Source organism: Plectropomus leopardus, chromosome 18 (genome assembly GCF_026936395.1).
Source record: "Plectropomus leopardus strain MGB_pleo_1.0 chromosome 18, ASM2693639v1, whole genome shotgun sequence".
Taxonomy (NCBI): Eukaryota; Metazoa; Chordata; class Actinopteri; order Perciformes; family Serranidae; genus Plectropomus; species Plectropomus leopardus.
Window position 1 is genome coordinate 21,527,778 of NC_142193.1, and position 18,944 is coordinate 21,546,721.

Genomic DNA, 18,944 nt, shown 5'->3' on the forward strand with positions numbered 1-18,944 from the left:
AGCATGTCAAAAAAAACCAGCCACCAAGGCAATAGTATAGTATGTCGAAAAAAGTCAAATTTTGACCCCTCCTAAAAACAGCTTAAAACTACATAGAATAGCTTCTAGAGTTGCATCATAGCATACAAAGTGGGAGTGAAGGCATAAAAAGGCCATAAACCTCATAATTTAGCATGTCACAAAAACACAGCCACCAAGGCAATAGTATAGTATGTCGAAAAAAGTCAAATTTTGACCCCTCCTAAAAACAGCTTAAAACGCCATAGAATAGCTTCTAGAGACGGGTCATAGTATACAAAGTGGGAATAAAGGCAGACAAAGCTGAAAAACCTCATAATTTAGCATGTCAAAAAAAAAAACAGCCACCAAGGCAATAGTATAGTATGTTGAAAAAAGTCAAATTTTGACCCCTCCTAAAAACTGCTGAAAACAGCATAAAATAGCTTGTAGAGTTGCATCATAGTATACAAAATGGGAATAGTGTATGAAAAAGACCAAAAACCTCATAATTTAGCACATCGAAAAAATGGCCACCAAGGCAATAGTATAGTATGTCGAAAAAAGTCAAATTTTGACCCCTCCTAAAAACTGCTGAAAGAGGCATAGAATAGCTTCTAGAGACGCATCATAGTATAAAAAGTGGGAATAATGTACGAAAAAGGCCAAAAACGTCATAATTTAGCACATCGAAAAAACGGCCACCAAGGCAATAGTATAGTATGTCGAAAAACTTCAAATTTTGACCCCTCCTAAAAACTGCTGAAAACAGCATAAAATAGCTTGTAGAGTTGCATCATAGCATACAAAGTGGGAGTGAAGGCATAAAAAGGCCATAAACCTCATAATTTAGCATGTCAAAAAAGAAACGGCCAACAAGGCAATAGCATAGTATGTCGAAAAAAGTCAATTCTTGACCCCTCCTAAAAACTGCTTAAAACGCCATAGAATAGCTTCTAGAGACGCGTCATAGTATACAAAGTGGGAATAAAGGCAGACAAAGCCGAAAAACCTCATAATTTAGCATGTCAAAAAAAAAACGGCCACCAAGGCAATAGTATAGTATGTCGAAAAAAGTCAAATTTTGACCCCTCCTAAAAACTGCTGAAAACAGCATAAAATAGCTTGTAGAGTTGCATCATAGCATACAAAGTGGGAGTGAAAGCATAAAAGGCATAAAAGGGCCATAAACCTCATAATTTAGCATGTCACAAAAACACGGCCACCAAGGTATAGTATGTCGAAAAAAGTCAAATTTTGACCCCTCCTAAAAACAGCTTAAAACACCATAGAATAGCTTCTAGAGACGTGTCATAGTATAAAAAGTGGGAATAATGTATGAAAAAGGCCAAAAACATCGTAATTTACCACATCGAAAAAACGGCCAACAAGGCAATAGTATAGTATGTCGAAAAAATTCAAATTTTGACCCCTCCTAAAAACTGCTGAAAAAGGCATAGAATATCTTCTAGAGACGCGTCATAGTATACAAAATGGGAATAGTTTATGAAAAAGACCAAAAACCTCATAATTTAGCACATCGAGAAAATGGCCACCAAGGCCATAGTATAGTATGTCAAAAAAAGTCAAATTTTGAACCCCTCCTAAAAACAGCTTAAAACGCCATAGAATAGCTTCTAGAGAGGCATCATAGTATAAAAAATGGGAATAATGTATGAAAAAGGCCAAAAACGTCGTAATTTAGCACATCGAAAAAACGGCCAACAAGGCAATAGTATAGTATGTCGAAAAAATTCAAATTTTGACCCCTCCTAAAAACTGCTGAAAAAGGCATAGAATATCTTCTAGAGACGCGTCATAGTATACAAAATGGGAATAAAGGCATAAAAAGCCCATAAACCTCATAATTTAGCATGTCACAAAAACACGGCCACCAAGGCAATAGTATAGTATGTCGAAAAAAGTCAAATTTTGACCCCTCCTAAAAACTGCTGAAAAAGGCATAGAATATCTTCTAGAGACGCGTCATAGTATACAAAATGGGAATAGTGTATGAAAAAGGCCAAAAACCTCATAATTTAGCATGTCAAAAAAAACAGCCACCAAGGCAATAGTATAGTATGTCGAAAAAGTCAAATTTTGACCCTCCTATAAACTGCTTAAAAGCATACAGAATAGCTTCTAGAGACGCGTCATAGTATACAAAATGGGAATAGTGTATGAAAAATGCCATAAACCTCATAATTTAGCATGTCAAAAAAAAACAGCCACCAAGGCAATAGTATAGTATGTCGAAAAAAGTCAAATTTTGACCCCTCCTAAAAACTGCTGAAAACAGCATAAAATAGCTTGTAGAGTTGCATCATAGTATACAAAATGGGAATAGTGTATGAAAAAGGCCAAAAACCTCATAATTTAGCATGTCAAAAAAAAACGGCCAACAAGGCAATAGTATAGTATGTCGAAAAAAGTCAAATATTGACCCCTCCTAAAAACAGCTTAAAACGCCATAGAATAGCTTCTAGAGACGGGTCATAGTATACAAAGTGGGAATAAAGGCAGACAAAGCTGAAAAACCTCATAATTTAGCATGTCAAAAAAAAACAGCCACCAAGGCAATAGTATAGTATGTCGAAAAAAGTCAAATTTTGACCCCTCCTAAAAACTGCTGAAAACAGCATAAAATAGCTTGTAGAGTTGCATCATATCATACAAAGTGGGAGTGAAGGCATAAAAAGGCCATAAACCTCATAATTTAGCATGTCACAAAAACACAGCCACCAAGGCAATAGTATAGTATGTTGAAAAAAGTCAAATTTTGACCCCTCCTATAAACTGCTTAAAACGCCATAGAATAGCTTCTAGAGACGGGTCATAGTATACAAAGTGGGAATAAAGGCAGACAAAGCTGAAAAACCTCATAATTTAGCATGTCACAAAAACACGGCCACCAAGGCAATAGTATAGTATGTCGAAAAAGTCAAATTTTGACCCCTCCTAAAAACTGCTGAAAACAGCATAAAATAGCTTGTAGAGTTGCATCATAGTATACAAAATGGGAATAGTGTATGAAAAAGGCCAAAAACCTCATAATTTAGCATGTCAAAAAAAAACGGCCAACAAGGCAATAGTATAGTATGTCGAAAAAAGTCAAATTTTGACCCCTCCTAAAAACAGCTTAAAACGCCATAGAATAGCTTCTAGAGACGGGTCATAGTATACAAAGTGGGAATAAAGGCAGACAAAGCTGAAAAACCTCATAATTTAGCATGTCAAAAAAACAGCCACCAAGGCAATAGTATAGTATGTCGAAAAAGTCAAATTTTGACACCTCCTAAAAACAGCTTAAAACTACATAGAATAGCTTCTAGAGATGAGTCATAGTATACAAAGTGGGAATAAAGGCAGACAAAGCTGAAAAACCTCACAATTTAGCATGTCAAAAAAAAACAGCCACCAAGGCAATAGTATAGTATGTTGAAAAAAGTCAAATTTTGACCCTCCTAAAAACTGCTGAAAACAGCATAAAATAGCTTGTAGAGTTGCATCATAGTATACAAAGTGGGAGTGAAGGCATAAAAAGGCCATAAACCTCATAATTTAGCATGTCACAAAAACACAGCCACCAAGGCAATAGTATAGTATGTCGAAAAAAGTCAAATTATGACCCCTCCTAAAAACTGCTGAAAAAGGCATAGAATAGCTTCTAGAGACGCGTCATAGTATACAAAATGGGAATAGTGTATGAAAAAGGCCAAAAACCTCATAATTTAGCATGTCAAAAAAAACAGCCACCAAGGCAATAGTATATTATGTTGAAAAAAGTCACATTTTGACCCCTCCTAAAAACTGCTGAAAACAGCATAAAATAGCTTGTAGAGTTGCATCATAGCATACAAAGTGGGAGTGAAGGCATAAAAAGGCCATAAACCTCATAATTTAGCATGTCACAAAAACACGGCCACCAAGGCAATAGTATAGTATGTCGAAAAAAGTCAAATTTTGACCCCTCCTAAAAACTGCTGAAAACAGCATAAAATAGCTTGTAGAGTTGCATCATAGTATACAAAATGGGAATAGTGTATGAAAAAGGCCAAAACCTCATAATTTAGCATGTCAAAAAAAACGGCCACCAAGGCAATAGTATAGTATGTTGAAAAAAGTCAAATTTTGACCCCTCCTAAAAACTGCTGAAAACAGCATAAAATAGCTTGTAGAGTTGCATCATATCATACAAAGTGGGAGTGAAGGCATAAAAAGGCCATAAACCTCATAATTTAGCATGTCACAAAAACACGGCCACCAAGGCAATAGTATAGTATGTCGAAAAAAGTCAAATTTTGACCCCTCCTAAAAACAGCTTAAAACTACATAGAATAGCTTCTAGAGACGCGTCATAGTATACAAAGTGGGAATAAAGGCATAAAAAGCCCATAAACCTCATAATTTAGCATGTCACAAAAACACGGCCACCAAGGCAATAGTATAGTATGTCGAAAAAAGTCAAATTTTGACCCCTCCTAAAAACTGCTGAAAACAGCATAAAATAGCTTGTAGAGTTGCATCATAGTATACAAAATGGGAATAGTGTATGAAAAAGGCCAAAAACCTCATAATTTAGCATGTCAAAAAAAAACGGCCAACAAGGCAATAGTATAGTATGTCGAAAAAAGATAAATTTTGACCCCTCCTAAAAACAACTTAAAACATATAGAATAGCTTCTAGAGACGGGTCATAGTATACAAAGTGGGAATAAAGGCAGACAAAGCTGAAAAACCTCATAATTTAGCATGTCAAAAAAACAGCCACCAAGGCAATAGTATAGTATGTCGAAAAAGTAAAATTTTGACCCTCCTAAAACAGCTTAAAACTACATAGAATAGCTTCTAGAGATGAGTCATAGTATACAAAGTGGGAATAAAGGCAGACAAAGCTGAAAAACCTCATAATTTAGCATGTCAAAAAAACACGGCCACCAAGGCAATAGTATAGTATGTCGAAAAAAGTCAAATTTTGACCCCTCCTAAAAACTGCTGAAAAAGGCATAGAATATCTTCTAGAGACGCGTCATAGTATACAAAGTGGGAGTGAAGGCATAAAAAGGCCATAAACCTCATAATTTAGCATGTCACAAAAACACAGCCACCAAGGCAATAGTATAGTATGTCGAAAAAAGTCAAATTTTGACCCCTCCTAAAAACTGCTGAAAACAGCATAAAATAGCTTGTAGAGTTGCATCATAGCATACAAAGTGGGAGTGAAGGCATAAAAAGGCCATAAACCTCATAATTTAGCATGTCACAAAAACACGGCCACCAAGGCAATAGTATAGTATGTCGAAAAAAGTCAAATTTTGACCCCTCCTAAAAACAGCTTAAAACTACATAGAATAGCTTCTAGAGATGCGTAATAGTATACAAAGTGGGAATAAAGGCAGACAAAGCTGAAAAACCTCATAATTTAGCATGTCAAAAAAACAGCCACCAAGGCAATAGTATAGTATGTCGAAAAAAGTCAAATATTGACCCCTCCTAAAAACAGCTTAAAACTACATAGAATAGCTTCTAGAGACGCGTCATAGTATACAAAGTGGGAATAAAGGCATAAAAAGCCCATAAACCTCATAATTTAGCATGTCACAAAAACACAGCCACCAAGGCAATAGTATAGTATGTCGAAAAAAGTCAAATTTTGACCCCTCCTAAAAACTGCTGAAAACAGCATAAAATAGCTTGTAGAGTTGCATCATAGTATACAAAATGGGAATAGTGTATGAAAAATGCCAAAAACCTCATAATTTAGCATGTCAAAAAAAAACGGCCAACAAGGCAATAGTATAGTATGTCGAAAAAAGTTAAATTTTGACCCCTCCTATAAACTGCTTAAAATGCCACAGAATAGCTTCTAGAGACGGGTCATAGTATACAAAGTGGGAATAAAGGCAGACAAAGCTGAAAAACCTCATAATTTAGCATGTCAAAAAAAACCAGCCACCAAGGCAATAGTATAGTATGTCGAAAAAAGTCAAATTTTGACCCCTCCTAAAAACAGCTTAAAACTACATAGAATAGCTTCTAGAGTTGCATCATAGCATACAAAGTGGGAGTGAAGGCATAAAAAGGCCATAAACCTCATAATTTAGCATGTCACAAAAACACAGCCACCAAGGCAATAGTATAGTATGTCGAAAAAAGTCAAATTTTGACCCCTCCTAAAAACAGCTTAAAACGCCATAGAATAGCTTCTAGAGACGGGTCATAGTATACAAAGTGGGAATAAAGGCAGACAAAGCTGAAAAACCTCATAATTTAGCATGTCAAAAAAAAACAGCCACCAAGGCAATAGTATAGTATGTTGAAAAAAGTCAAATTTTGACCCCTCCTAAAAACTGCTGAAAACAGCATAAAATAGCTTGTAGAGTTGCATCATAGTATACAAAATGGGAATAGTGTATGAAAAAGACCAAAAACCTCATAATTTAGCACATCGAAAAAATGGCCACCAAGGCAATAGTATAGTATGTCGAAAAAAGTCAAATTTTGACCCCTCCTAAAAACTGCTGAAAGAGGCATAGAATAGCTTCTAGAGACGCATCATAGTATAAAAAGTGGGAATAATGTACGAAAAAAGGCCAAAAACGTCATAATTTAGCACATCAAAAAAACGGCCACCAAGGCAATAGTATAGTATGTCGAAAAACTTCAAATTTTGACCCCTCCTAAAAACTGCTGAAAACAGCATAAAATAGCTTGTAGAGTTGCATCATAGCATACAAAGTGGGAGTGAAGGCATAAAAAGGCCATAAACCTCATAATTTAGCATGTCAAAAAAGAAACGGCCAACAAGGCAATAGCATAGTATGTCGAAAAAAGTCAATTCTTGACCCCTCCTATAAACTGCTTAAAACGCCACAGAATAGCTTCTAGAGACGGGTCATAGTATACAAAGTGGGAATAAAGGCATAAAAAGCCCATAAACCTCATAATTTAGCATGTCAAAAAAAAAACGGCCACCAAGGCAATAGTATAGTATGTCGAAAAAAGTCAAATTTTGACCCCTCCTAAAAACTGCTGAAAACAGCATAAAATAGCTTGTAGAGTTGCATCATAGCATACAAAGTGGGAGTGAAAGCATAAAAGGCATAAAAGGGCCATAAACCTCATAATTTAGCATGTCACAAAACACGCCACCAAGGTATAGTATGTCGAAAAAGTCAAATTTTGACCCTCCTAAAAACAGCTTAAAACACCATAGAATAGCTTCTAGAGACGCGTGTCATAGTATAAAAAAGTGGAATAATGTATGAAAAAGGCCAAAAACATCGTAATTTACCACATCGAAAAAACGGCCAACAAGGCAATAGTATAGTATGTCGAAAAAATTCAAATTTTGACCCCTCCTAAAAACTGCTGAAAAAGGCATAGAATATCTTCTAGAGACGCGTCATAGTATACAAAATGGGAATAGTTTATGAAAAAGACCAAAAACCTCATAATTTAGCACATCGAGAAAATGGCCACCAAGGCCATAGTATAGTATGTCGAAAAAAGTCAAATTTTGACCCCTCCTATAAACTGCTGAAAACAGCATAGAATAGCTTCTAGAGAGGCATCATAGTATAAAAAATGGGAATAATGTATGAAAAAGGCCAAAAACGTCGTAATTTAGCACATCGAAAAAACGGCCAACAAGGCAATAGTATAGTATGTCGAAAAAAGTCAAATTTTGAAAAGGCATAGAATATCTAGCTTGTAGAGTTGCATCATAGCATACAAAGTGGGAGTGAAGGCATAAAAAGGCCATAAACCTCATAATTTAGCATGTCACAAAAACACAGCCACCAAGGCAATAGTATAGTATGTCGAAAAAAGTCAAATTTTGACCCCTCCTAAAAACAGCTTAAAACGCCATAGAAAAGTTTCTAGAGACGTGCCATAGTATAAAAAATGGGAATAATGTATGAAAAGGGCCAAAAACTTCATAATTTAGAATGTTGGGAAAATGGGCAACAAGGCAATAGTATAGTATGGCAACAAAAGTCAAATTTTGACCCCTCCTAAAAACTGCTGAAAACTACATAGAATAGCTTCTAGAGACGCGTCATAATATACGAAGTGGGAATAATGTATGAAAAGGGCCAAAAACCTCATAATTTAGCACATCAAAAAAATTGCCACCAAGGCAATAGTATAGTGTGTCGAAAAAAGACAAATTTTGACCCCTCCTAAAAACTGCTTAAAATGACATGGAATCGCTTATATAGACAAGTCAAAGAATACAAAGTGGGAATTAAGGCAGAAAAAAGCCAAAAACCTCATAAGTTAGCATGTCAAAAAATGGCCAACAAGGCAATAGTATGTTGAAAATTGTCAAATTTTGACCCCTCCTAAAAAGTGCTCAAAATCACACAGAATAATGACATAGAATAGCTTGTGGAGGCGTGTCATTGTATACAAAGTGCGAATAAGGACTGAAAACCTCATAATTTAGCATGTCAAAAAAATTGGCCAAAAAGGAAAAACTATACTATTTTGAAAAAGTCCAATTTTGGCTGCTCCCAAAAACTGCTGAAAATGACATGGAATAGCTTGTAGAGATGCGTTATTGTATAAGAAATGGGGGAAAAAACATATTATAGCTCATACAGACATTTCATAGTGTAGTGGAAAATGGAATTCCATTTTTTCGATTCGACATTTAGAGTCTATTCGATTCGACACAATTCGACATTTTTCAACATACTATACTATGTCGTTTTAAGCCATTTTTTTCAACATTCTAAAATTTTACATTTTTCTACATACTGTACTATGTCGTTTTCGGCCACTTTTTTCGACATGCTATATTATGACATTTTTGGCCTTTTTTTTCGACATGCTCTACTATGACGTGTCTCTACAAGCTATAACATGTCATTTTCAGCCATTTTTTCAACATGTCAAAATTTGACATTGTTTGACAAACTATACTATGTCGTTTTCGGCCATTTTTTGCACATGCTATATTATGACGTATTTGGCCTTTTTTCCGATATGCTATACTATGACGTGTCTCTACAAGCTATACTATGTTGTTTTCAGCCATACAAACAACAACATCAAAATACAAACAGAGAGGTACAATAAAACAGCTAAAAACACAAAAAAGTTATTTTGCGTTGCGCTATCATTCTAAATTCTACATACTGGATCTTTCAATGCTGAATTTATTTCACCTTTACATTTAATTATTTGCTTAACGTCTAAAAGAGAATCAGTCTTCTTCTAACAGCTTGTAGTTTTACGTGCAGTTGCTTAAGCGTTGTCAGAGATTCGAGCTGTCCAGTCATGCATACACACACAATGTTTAACAATGTATCACCTACCAATTATTGTCCATGTTTGTGCTCGCTGCAGGAGACGCAGTTCAGAGGCATCAGCAGACGGATGTCAGGAGTGTTCACGTGTATGAAAATCAAAGATGGAACCCTATGACGGGATACACAGACAAGTAGGAACATTTCAGCTTTTAAAAAGTTCATTGAAGTCTTTGCAGTTTAGCTTGAGTTTCTGGCTACTCTTATAACATTACATTTTTGGGTTCTTTGGCTCCAGAGGACTTCCCACTGACCGACCCATGTGGAGTGATGAGAGCGGACTGAAGGAGTGCACCAAAGGCAACACGCACCCGCCCTCCCCTCAGTGGTCCTGGGTAGGTGGCATTGATTAACAGTTCTTCCTACAAACACGTTTTTGTGTTTCATCACCGGCTGATTCTCCACCACCACACTGTGTTTAGGTGTCAGAGTGGGCTGTGGACTACAACGTCCCTGGAGGGACAGACAAAGAAGGCTGGCAGTACGCTGCAGACTTCCCTGTGTATGTTACAATTATTTTTTTCACGTTGTTAAAAAAAAAAAAGTAAGAGAGAGGTGTTTCATTTGTCTGACTTCTGTCCCTACAGGACTTTTCACGGCCACAAAACCATGAAAGACTTTGTCAGGCGCAGAAGATGGACGAGGTAATCAAACTCTGTCACACATTTCTGTCACATGTAACTCACAGTTTCTTAAGATGTAAAAAAAAATAATCACATACTCACATACAGGAAGTGTAAGATCACAGTGAGAGGTCCGTGGCAGCAGGTGCCGCCCATCCGTCTGAGTGACATCTCTCTGATGCCATGCCTGGCTCAAAGCAGGATGGAGCAGGTCCCCGTTTGGGCCCTCAGTGACAAGGGAGATGTTCTGTGTCGCCTGGGAGTCAGCCCCCAAAACCCTGCGGTGAGAAACAGAATAACTGACAGTAAACATTTACAGTTACTTTTAGATTTACAGTGAGCGCAGCAGGAAAGATTTCTAAATTTGCTGAATATTCCTCGATCTAAGACTCTTACATCATGATCGTTGTTGTTCCTTTAAATTGTCAGTTTGCATTCATGTTTTCTCTGCAAACAGTGACCATGTTTACATGTGTATTAATATTCCACTATTATTAGCAGAAAAAAAGGTTGTAGTATGTCAACCAAAATAGCATATAAAAAAATCAAAGTATACACCATCGTCCACAAAAAGCAGAAAAGAGTAATAGTATAGTATGTCGTCAAAAATGGAATGAAGATGTCTAAGTATAGTTTGTTGTCCAAAATATCATAGAAAAGTTACAGTAAAGTCGTACTATAGTATATCATCATCATCATCATCATTAAAAATTCATAGTAGAGTGTCGTCCAAAATAGCATTATAAAAATCACTGTCTAATATGTCATCCAAAATACCATTAAAAAAGTCATATTATAGTTATATGTTGTCCAAATTAACATAAAAAACTCATATGTTCAAATTACATCATGGTTATCATTTTATTGTTTTAATTTAAAGCAGTGACCACTACCTAATATTCTCTTCTATTATTCAGAATATGACAATTTTATGAATTTGACACGGGTCATGTAAACAGCATAATCCAAATTAGGCCTATTTCTGAATGCAGTATTTTCAGTGACAGCATGTGGGGTATGTCGGTATTATTCAGGTTTTAGGGGCATTATTTGGACAAGTATGCAACACATTCTGAATATGCATCACACAGACAAACAAGCCAACAGTTCCAAACACACATACTTAGTACAAATACTTTTAACATACTAAACATTATGAACTTGGATATTATCAGGATTTTGGATGTTTGCAAATATCACAATGCTTACCTTTTCAAAATGAGGTGAGGAATGAAAGGGGAAGGCTTTGTTTACACAGTTTAACAAGTCTACCGACGATGAAAATCCTATTTTGATGCAAAAAAGCAAAAGGGCACAAGCTGCTCCACCTGTTTTCCATATTTTGACAAAATAAACATGTTAGGGCATGCAGATTGTTGTATGCACAGCTGCATGCCAACGGGAATATAAGTGGAATATTAATTTTTATCAGCCATGTGCACAGGTCAGCAGGAATGTTATCGTTTTTGGAATAAGAGCAAAATACTGAATCTTTTGTGCATGTTAAGGTAACTAGTGCTGAAAACAACAAATCTTTTTAAGTCCAGTGTTTCTGACCTGACAGGGCAGCTCCTGGCTCCATGTGGGCACAGACCAGCCTTTTAAGTCTATCAGCATCGGCGGAGCCAACCAGGTATGGGCGATCGCCAAGGACGGAGCTGTTTTCTACAGAGGCTCTGTTTCCCCACAAAATCCTGCAGGTTGGTGAAAGATGTGAAACTTCAGTTATGTTGTACAGTATCACATCTGCAAGACCAAAAGTCTGGAAATCTGCAATGCATCATCAAAAATTCAAATGTTGCATGCAGCATTAAAAGCCCCTGAAGGTTTTAGTGTTTGAGATCACGCAGCAGCCGGTAAACCTCCAGCGCTCTCGTCCCTCTACAGGAGAATGCTGGTACCACATCCCGTCTCCCCCCAAGCAGACTCTCAGACAGCTGTCTGTTGGACGGACCTCTGTCTTTGCTGTGGATGAAAACAGTGAGTATTAGATTATTATTATTAGACCTAAACACTTAATCAACATACTATACTATGACTTTTTTTTAACAAAATATGCTATTACTTTTTTGACATACTATACTATGAGTTTTGTTTCTACATACTGACTGACTATGACTTTTTTCTTCTTTTTTTTTTACATACTATGACTTTTTAACATTTTTTTCTGACATACATACAAGGACTTTTTAACAAACTATGCGATTACTTTTTTCGACATACTATATTATGACTTTTTCAACATATACGATTACTATTTTGTACATATTTTACCATGACTTGTTTCAACATACTATGATTTTTTTGTGAACATACTATAATATGACTCCTTTGATATAGTATACAATTACTATTTGATCATATTTTACAATGACTTTTTTCAGACATACAATTTTTTTTTTACAATTTTTTTTACATACTACACTATGACTTAGTAATTGTTGAAAAAGAAAAAGTCATACTATAGTATGTCAATAAAACATTTACAGTTTTGAACATATTTTAGTTCGTCTTTTTCCGACATACTATACTGTGACTTTTTCGACATACTTTAATATGTTTTTTCAACATTCGTACTATGCTTTAACTTTTTTCCACACACTATAGTATGAATTTTTTAACTTTTTTTCCGACATACTTTACTTGGACTTTTTTTTTACATCATCTTAAAATCTATTTTTATTTTATCTTTGTGCAGGTAACCTGTGGTACAGACAGGGCCTCACCCCCAGCTATCCTCAGGGCTCTGCGTGGGAGCTCATCTCAAACAATGTCACCAAGGTTTCTGTGGGACCGCTGGACCAGGTCAGTACAACCACAGTGGACAGGAAGTTGATAGTAAACCTTGAATGGCTGGTGTTTGGCTCAGTGCTGTTGCTCTCTTCAGGTGTGGATCATAGCAGATGGAGTTCCAGGTTTCCCCTCTGAGACTCCCGGAGCCGTCTGTCACAGGCTGGGGTTAGGACCCATGCAACCCAAGGGCCAGTCCTGGGACTATGGTATAGGGGTGAGTTCATTATCATTAAGTCCCTGCAATGCATATTTTAATAATAATGTGAAAGTAAAATAAAACACTTACCTTAAAACTCTTGTTGCTTCTGATGTCATCACTGCACATTAACTAAAACAACCAATCAGGGCCAAGGAGTCTGTTACGAAGCTGTCAATCCTGTCTAACACTGCTCAAATTTGCAGCGCTGATCAAATATGAATCAAGATTCTGTTACTGCATAACTTGTTTCTCACTTTTCAGAAACATATTTAGGTGCACTGTTAACACACTAAGATATGTATCTGAAAACAACATCTGAAGAAATAGGCGATGCAATAACAAAAATCTTGATTGTTTTTTTTTTCTTCAGGCTGCTGAGGAGTCTAGTGGATGACTATCTGTCGCATGCACTTCAGTTTTAGCAAATTTGACAAAAAGTTTTTTTTTATATAAAAGTAAACTGAATCTTTAGTACGTTTATAATGCTAGCACTCGAGGAATTAAAATGGAACTTGAAATATATACGAAAGAAACATATTTTCTTGTTGTCAAATTAAATCCAATTAATACAATGTTCGTCTCTTAAAATACTTTGGTACTTTGCCCCAAACTGTTGGTTCCTCCTCCAGATGTAAATATTTAAAAACTGCTCACAAATATATAGTTTGTTTTTTTTTTTAAAGTAAGTAGTTTCCTAAAACTGCTGGGCACTGTAGTTTTTTTCACACATAACTCAAACAGGAAAAAATGGTGCATCTATTTGGGACTATTTTCAGTGGAGGACTAAGACACATTTGATGCAGACCTATCTTTAAAATATAAAATAATAATCTCTTTTACATCGAAAAGTTGCACAAAAATTACTCATACAGTGTGCAGCTCATCAGTCTGATTATTGCCTAAATATTAAATAGTGCAAATAAAAGTTTTCTGGATCACAAAATAACACCCAAATTTTAGCTTGACATTGTACTGTATTGTACTGTACTGTACTGGAGTATGCAAATTACTCATCCAGTTTATTACATTTTTTTCCTTCATTATTTTATTTTACTAACTAGATTTACTGAGGCCTAAAACGTGCTCTCTTAAAAGTATACGGTGGACTTGTTAGTGCCCTCTAGTGCATAAGTTCAGTAACATGCAAGTAAGCTAAGAACATTATGGGAAGATCTGTGCATTCAAGTCGAGCATGCTTGCAGCTGTGCACACGCAGTTCTGTCATTTTCAACTCCTGACTGTCGTTTCTACGTGTTTGACCTCCAGGGAGGATGGGAGCACATCAGTGTAAGGGGCAACTCAGCAGAGGCTCCTCGCGCCCCCCACCCTCCTCCTGTCGGATCCCCCCGCAGCCCCGTCCCCCCACGGCCTCCGACCCAGGTGAACGGGAACGCTGTGGGTGTGTAGCACCGCTCCCCCTCCTCCCCCTCCTCCCCAGCCCTGTTCGTGCCTGGATTCACATTCGTCTGCTAAGAACTTTCCCACAGGCCCTTATCCCTTCATTTAAAGGGAATGCACAATCATACCACTGAAATTAGAAAGTATATTTTGGTCAGATCGGATCGATGGATGAATGTTACTCCCCCTGGCTTGTTTCCCGGGCAGAAATTTCGTCAGCAAGCAGCGATGACAAAACAGAAAAGGGAGCACAAGAACATTTAATGGATCCTGATGTCTTGTGGGATAAAAAACTCAAGAGTGAGTGCATGTGTTTGCTCTTTCTAGGCTTTGGCTACCGGGTGTTTTGGGATCTAGCAATAGCTTTTATTCTTCTATACAATATCTGGTGAAAACCTAAGAGGGTGGGACTACGATAAAGGGCTACGGCTTGGGTACTAAACTTGTCTTCAAACAAACAATCCCACTGTAGCCTGAACTGTCTGTCTAGAATCTTGTTTTTGTTTGTCTTTGCCTGTCATTTGCATGGGATCTGTTTATTTATTTATTTATTTATTTATTATGCATTTGTTGGATTTTGTTTCTCCATATGTGTTGGACTATTATAAGTTTGCAATGGAGTGTTTTTTGCCTGGATTGCTACCACAGGCCTTTCAAATATTTGACGGCTTTTTTAAAGGGACCTGCAAAATTTGAGATCTTTACATTTCAGGTAAACTTAATACTCTTAAACTAACTGCATAGAAAAAAATGGAAAGTTCAGTCTGCATTACCAGATGATACCTCTCTACCCTCCTGCAATAAGTAAAGTTCTTCCTGTCAGTATTATATTCATCCACTTCACTGCTATGATCACGATAAATGACCGTGACTGTTGAAATTCCACAGCAGGTCTGAATGTCACCAAGACTCGACATTCATCTTACAAAGGGCATTGAAATGTGAAATAAAAGTGTAAAAATAATGCTTTACAATGCTTGACATCATTTTAGTCTGTCTGGAAAACAAGTTGACCGCACTTTGACATCAGTTTTGTAGTGCTGCGTTCAGACGCCTTTCAAAAGCATTTAAGCCTCTGGGACCTGACTTATTTTGAAAACATGGGAAAAGGCAATGAGAGACTTTGCAAGAAATGTTCCCAAATGCAAAATAGTTCAAGGTGACAAGAAAATACCTTGAAAATCAGCTGTGGGGAGGTTATTACATATTATCAAAAAAAACCCCAAAAAAACAGGAAAATGTCCAGAAACTACATTTTAATTATAATTCTAATAATTACATATCTTAAACAGAAAAAAATAAGTTCTTTTGTTCTTTTTGTTTTTACTTCTCCTTTTTTGCTTATTTTAAGGTAATTTTTCTCGCAAATTTTGGAGCCAGTCTTGTTAAGTAGCTCATTGCCCACGTTTTTGAAAGACGTCAAGCCAATATGTTGGGGGTTCAAAGAGTTAAACAGCTGATTTTAAAGATGACTTATCCATGTGCTTAGGTTTGTGTGCCAGTGCGAATCAAACAGCTTGAATCTCATGATACTTTGGCACTGTTTTATGTTAGAAACATGACTTTGTGCACACCGTGTTGACTGGGACATTCTCGTTCTGTTGTAAATTGACTTTGTCCTAAAGAATTTTACTGCTGTTTTATGTTATTCTGTCGATCCTGGGGACTGAGGCCGACCTGCCATCTACCTCCAACACTAACTCTGGCTCCTTCCCACCACAGTGATTACCTTCCACATCCTCAGAGCAAGTTTTTGCAGCCAAGGGTCGACCCTGCCCTGCTGGACGACCAACAGGACACCAGACTGCATCGCAACACATCGCCTCACTATGTGCAGCAACCACACTGAAAAATGTCAAAGAGGACATACATTAGAAGTTCATTTGCATTTATTTTCATATTAAACAGTGTAATTATAAACATTTCATTCAATTACACTAAGCATGATAAATATGAAGTAAAAATATTTTTTAAAATCTACAAGTTTAAAGGACAGAATGAATTCACATCTGCTTTTTGTGTCTTAATTTATCTGCTTTTAGCTGATGACTGTGATATGTCCCTCTGATCAACTCAGCTTTACAAAATGAAAACCTCATACCTAGAACTCACTTAAGTCATTTCCCATTTACAGACAAAAGAAAAAAAATTTACATTTACATACATCAGTACAGTTCAACATTAAGTTACATTTCTCAAATGTGCAAGATTAAGCAAATGTATACTGTAGTCAAATAAAACAAGATTTCCTTAAATAAATGTTCAAGTTTAACTGAAGCACAGACTGCTGGTTTTTAAAAGAGGTTATCTAAGATACAGTGCCTTCTGTAGGGGAGGGAGGGGGTGTTATCTACTACAGGTGAAGTATAACTGTTCATCTGTGACAAAATCTTTAAGGTGTTTTGAGTCATTAAACGGAAACAAACATCCAGCAACTGTATAACTTACAGTTATAGGAACTGTGTTTTTATAGCTGTACATGAAATCTTGAAGGAAAGCATATCTTGATCCACAACAATTTGCATTAAGCTTCTATACAGAAACTGATCACATCCCCAACCAACCCTGTACAGCCCCAGAGGCCTGCAAATGATAAGATATGACGAGATGCCCAAAAACGCGACCGGACGAGGGGTCCTTAAGGAGGAAATAAAAATGCCATCTGAACAGGTTCATTAAGTTTGACACAAAGTAAAAAAAAAAAACAAAAGGCATACAACTCTGTTCATGACACTGATAAGCAGCAGTGTTTTGTTCTAGTAGTGAATTTTATGAAGCTTCAAGTCCCTGCACATTGCTGAAGAAACGCAATCACGTTCGCCCGCGTCGTCCGATGAACTCAGATTTCAACTGGTTAATGAAAGTCATTGCACATTTGTTTACAAACAGCTCATTAACATTACAAACAGCTCATTAACATTTCTTCATTCTGACATTTAAAAAATAAAATCTCCCACTTTTTTTTTTCTTTTTACACACTAAAAGTGTAAATTGGAATTTTGTAGTGATATTAAATGGAGGAGTGCAGCTGACTTTACAGCATCACAGGCACTGTGATAAGATCCAGTGACGTAGTCAAAACCATCGGAGCAACTTCCTGCACATTTCGGAGCATAAAATGAAGCGTTACAAAATGAATAACTTGTCTTTTAAGTTTCACCTCTGCAAGGATTAACAAGACAATCCACCCCTGGAAACACCTTCCATTCTCACCGAGATGTCTCAAAAATATGAAACTACTTACTGTAAATGTTCCTTTCACACTAAAATAAAGGAACACACAGCGTGTCCCCTCTGCAGATGAGGGATTTTTAGTTAAGGTAAATCTCAACCTTCTTAATCAAATGCTGCTAAAGAAGGATACCACATAATTTCTCTCCCATTAGGAGACAGTGACGAACACCCAACGAGAGGTTACAAAAAAACAAATGACTCTTCCAAAAGAGGCAACCACTGAAATAATCGCACAACATGAAGGAGCAAAATGACAAATTTAGAGAAAAAGCTTCAGTTTTAGGTCTGCTGAAATCAAAGAGCTTATTCCTATTTGGCTGTAGTGATGCGTTTGTCAGCCCAGTGTGTTGAATTCAGAGCATAAAAGTCTTTTTTTTTTTTTTCTTTTTTTTGTTTCTCATTTTTTGGTGATGCAAAAGTCCTGGGAAATGAGTGCACTTAGACACACACAAAAAGAAGCAGCCAAACATCTGGAATGCGCTTGATGAGTCTTTAAAGCAAACATTTAGAAACTTTGTTTTTTTTTTTTCCCCAAGTGGAATTGCACTGAACTGAAATCACACACACTGATGTAGCTGGAGAGGTGATGTGGCTCAGAGTGGAGCTGGGCCTCGTTTGTCTTTATTTGCTAAAACTCGTTGTTCTCATGGCCGTCTCCGTGTAGCTTAAGAGCAGTTCTGCCTGAGAGAAGCATCCACGGTTTGCCCCACAAACCGCGTCATTTGTCCTTATTCAGCCGTTCTCCATTCCCAAAAAGTGCGAGTATAGGTTCGTTTTTTTAACAGTGTGATGGAAATGTGTCACACTAGTCCTTCTCTCCATCTTCGCTGCTTCCTGAGGTGAACAAAAAAGATGAAGAGTTATGCATATCATCAACTGATGATGGATATTATGTAAGCATATCTATTTCATGTTATTATAAGGCCTAATGAGCGTGGTACATGTAAAACCAGCTCCATCACCTAATATTACCTCCATGTGGGGAAATTGGGCAGAAAAAATGTATTTCAATCGGAGAGAAACAGTAGAAGTAAGCATTTACATGGTTATTAGGTGACAATATTTCTTAATAAATGGATTATCAAACATTTTAACCTCCCCTCTCATCCCGATTCCTTCTGATCAGGCCAGTCTCCTCCAACTGATGTGGTCACATGACGCATTTTTACTCTGATTGTTAGCGGAATATGAGGTTCCATGTAAACGCACCTAATGATATATACACCTAAATAAACTGTAAAATTAATTATCTTTATAACTTTGCACAAAGAAATGTATATGAAGACATTAAGCATGCAATGACAATGAAGCATTTTTAAAGGAACAGTTTGACATTTTGGGACACACATATTTTATGTCTAGCTTAGAGAAAAGATCAATATT

At 36.7% G+C, this 18,944-nt stretch overlaps 2 protein-coding genes across 7 annotated transcripts in view; one reads left to right on the forward strand and one right to left on the reverse strand.

Moving 5' to 3' along the window:
• tecpr1b (tectonin beta-propeller repeat containing 1b) overlaps positions 1-16,193 on the forward strand; it is a 69,740-nt gene extending 53,547 nt beyond the window's left edge. For 4 of the 5 annotated variants that reach the window (XM_088069427.1, XM_088069429.1, XM_088069428.1 and 1 more), the window contains 10 exons: positions 9,355-9,448; positions 9,553-9,649; positions 9,737-9,816; positions 9,902-9,958; positions 10,046-10,220; positions 11,502-11,637; positions 11,825-11,917; positions 12,636-12,742; positions 12,825-12,944; positions 14,196-15,291. In XM_088069427.1, coding sequence (XP_087925553.1) covers positions 9,355-9,448; positions 9,553-9,649; positions 9,737-9,816; positions 9,902-9,958; positions 10,046-10,220; positions 11,502-11,637; positions 11,825-11,917; positions 12,636-12,742; positions 12,825-12,944; positions 14,196-14,336 — 1,100 coding nt within the window. In that variant the 3' untranslated portion in view covers positions 14,337-15,291. Of the gene's footprint in view, positions 1-9,354; positions 9,449-9,552; positions 9,650-9,736; positions 9,817-9,901; positions 9,959-10,045; positions 10,221-11,501; positions 11,638-11,824; positions 11,918-12,635; positions 12,743-12,824; positions 12,945-14,195; positions 15,292-16,049 lie in introns of those variants that run through there. The other variant, XM_088069430.1, reaches the window with a different exon arrangement.
• A 5-nt stretch (positions 16,194-16,198) lies between these two features.
• Positions 16,199-18,944, reverse strand: part of lmtk2 (lemur tail kinase 2) — a 31,404-nt gene continuing 28,658 nt past the window's right edge. For both annotated transcript variants that reach the window (XM_042504367.2, XM_042504366.2), the window contains one exon: positions 16,199-18,395. In XM_042504367.2, coding sequence (XP_042360301.2) covers positions 18,367-18,395 — 29 coding nt within the window. In that variant the 3' untranslated portion in view covers positions 16,199-18,366. The remainder of the gene's footprint in view (positions 18,396-18,944) is intronic.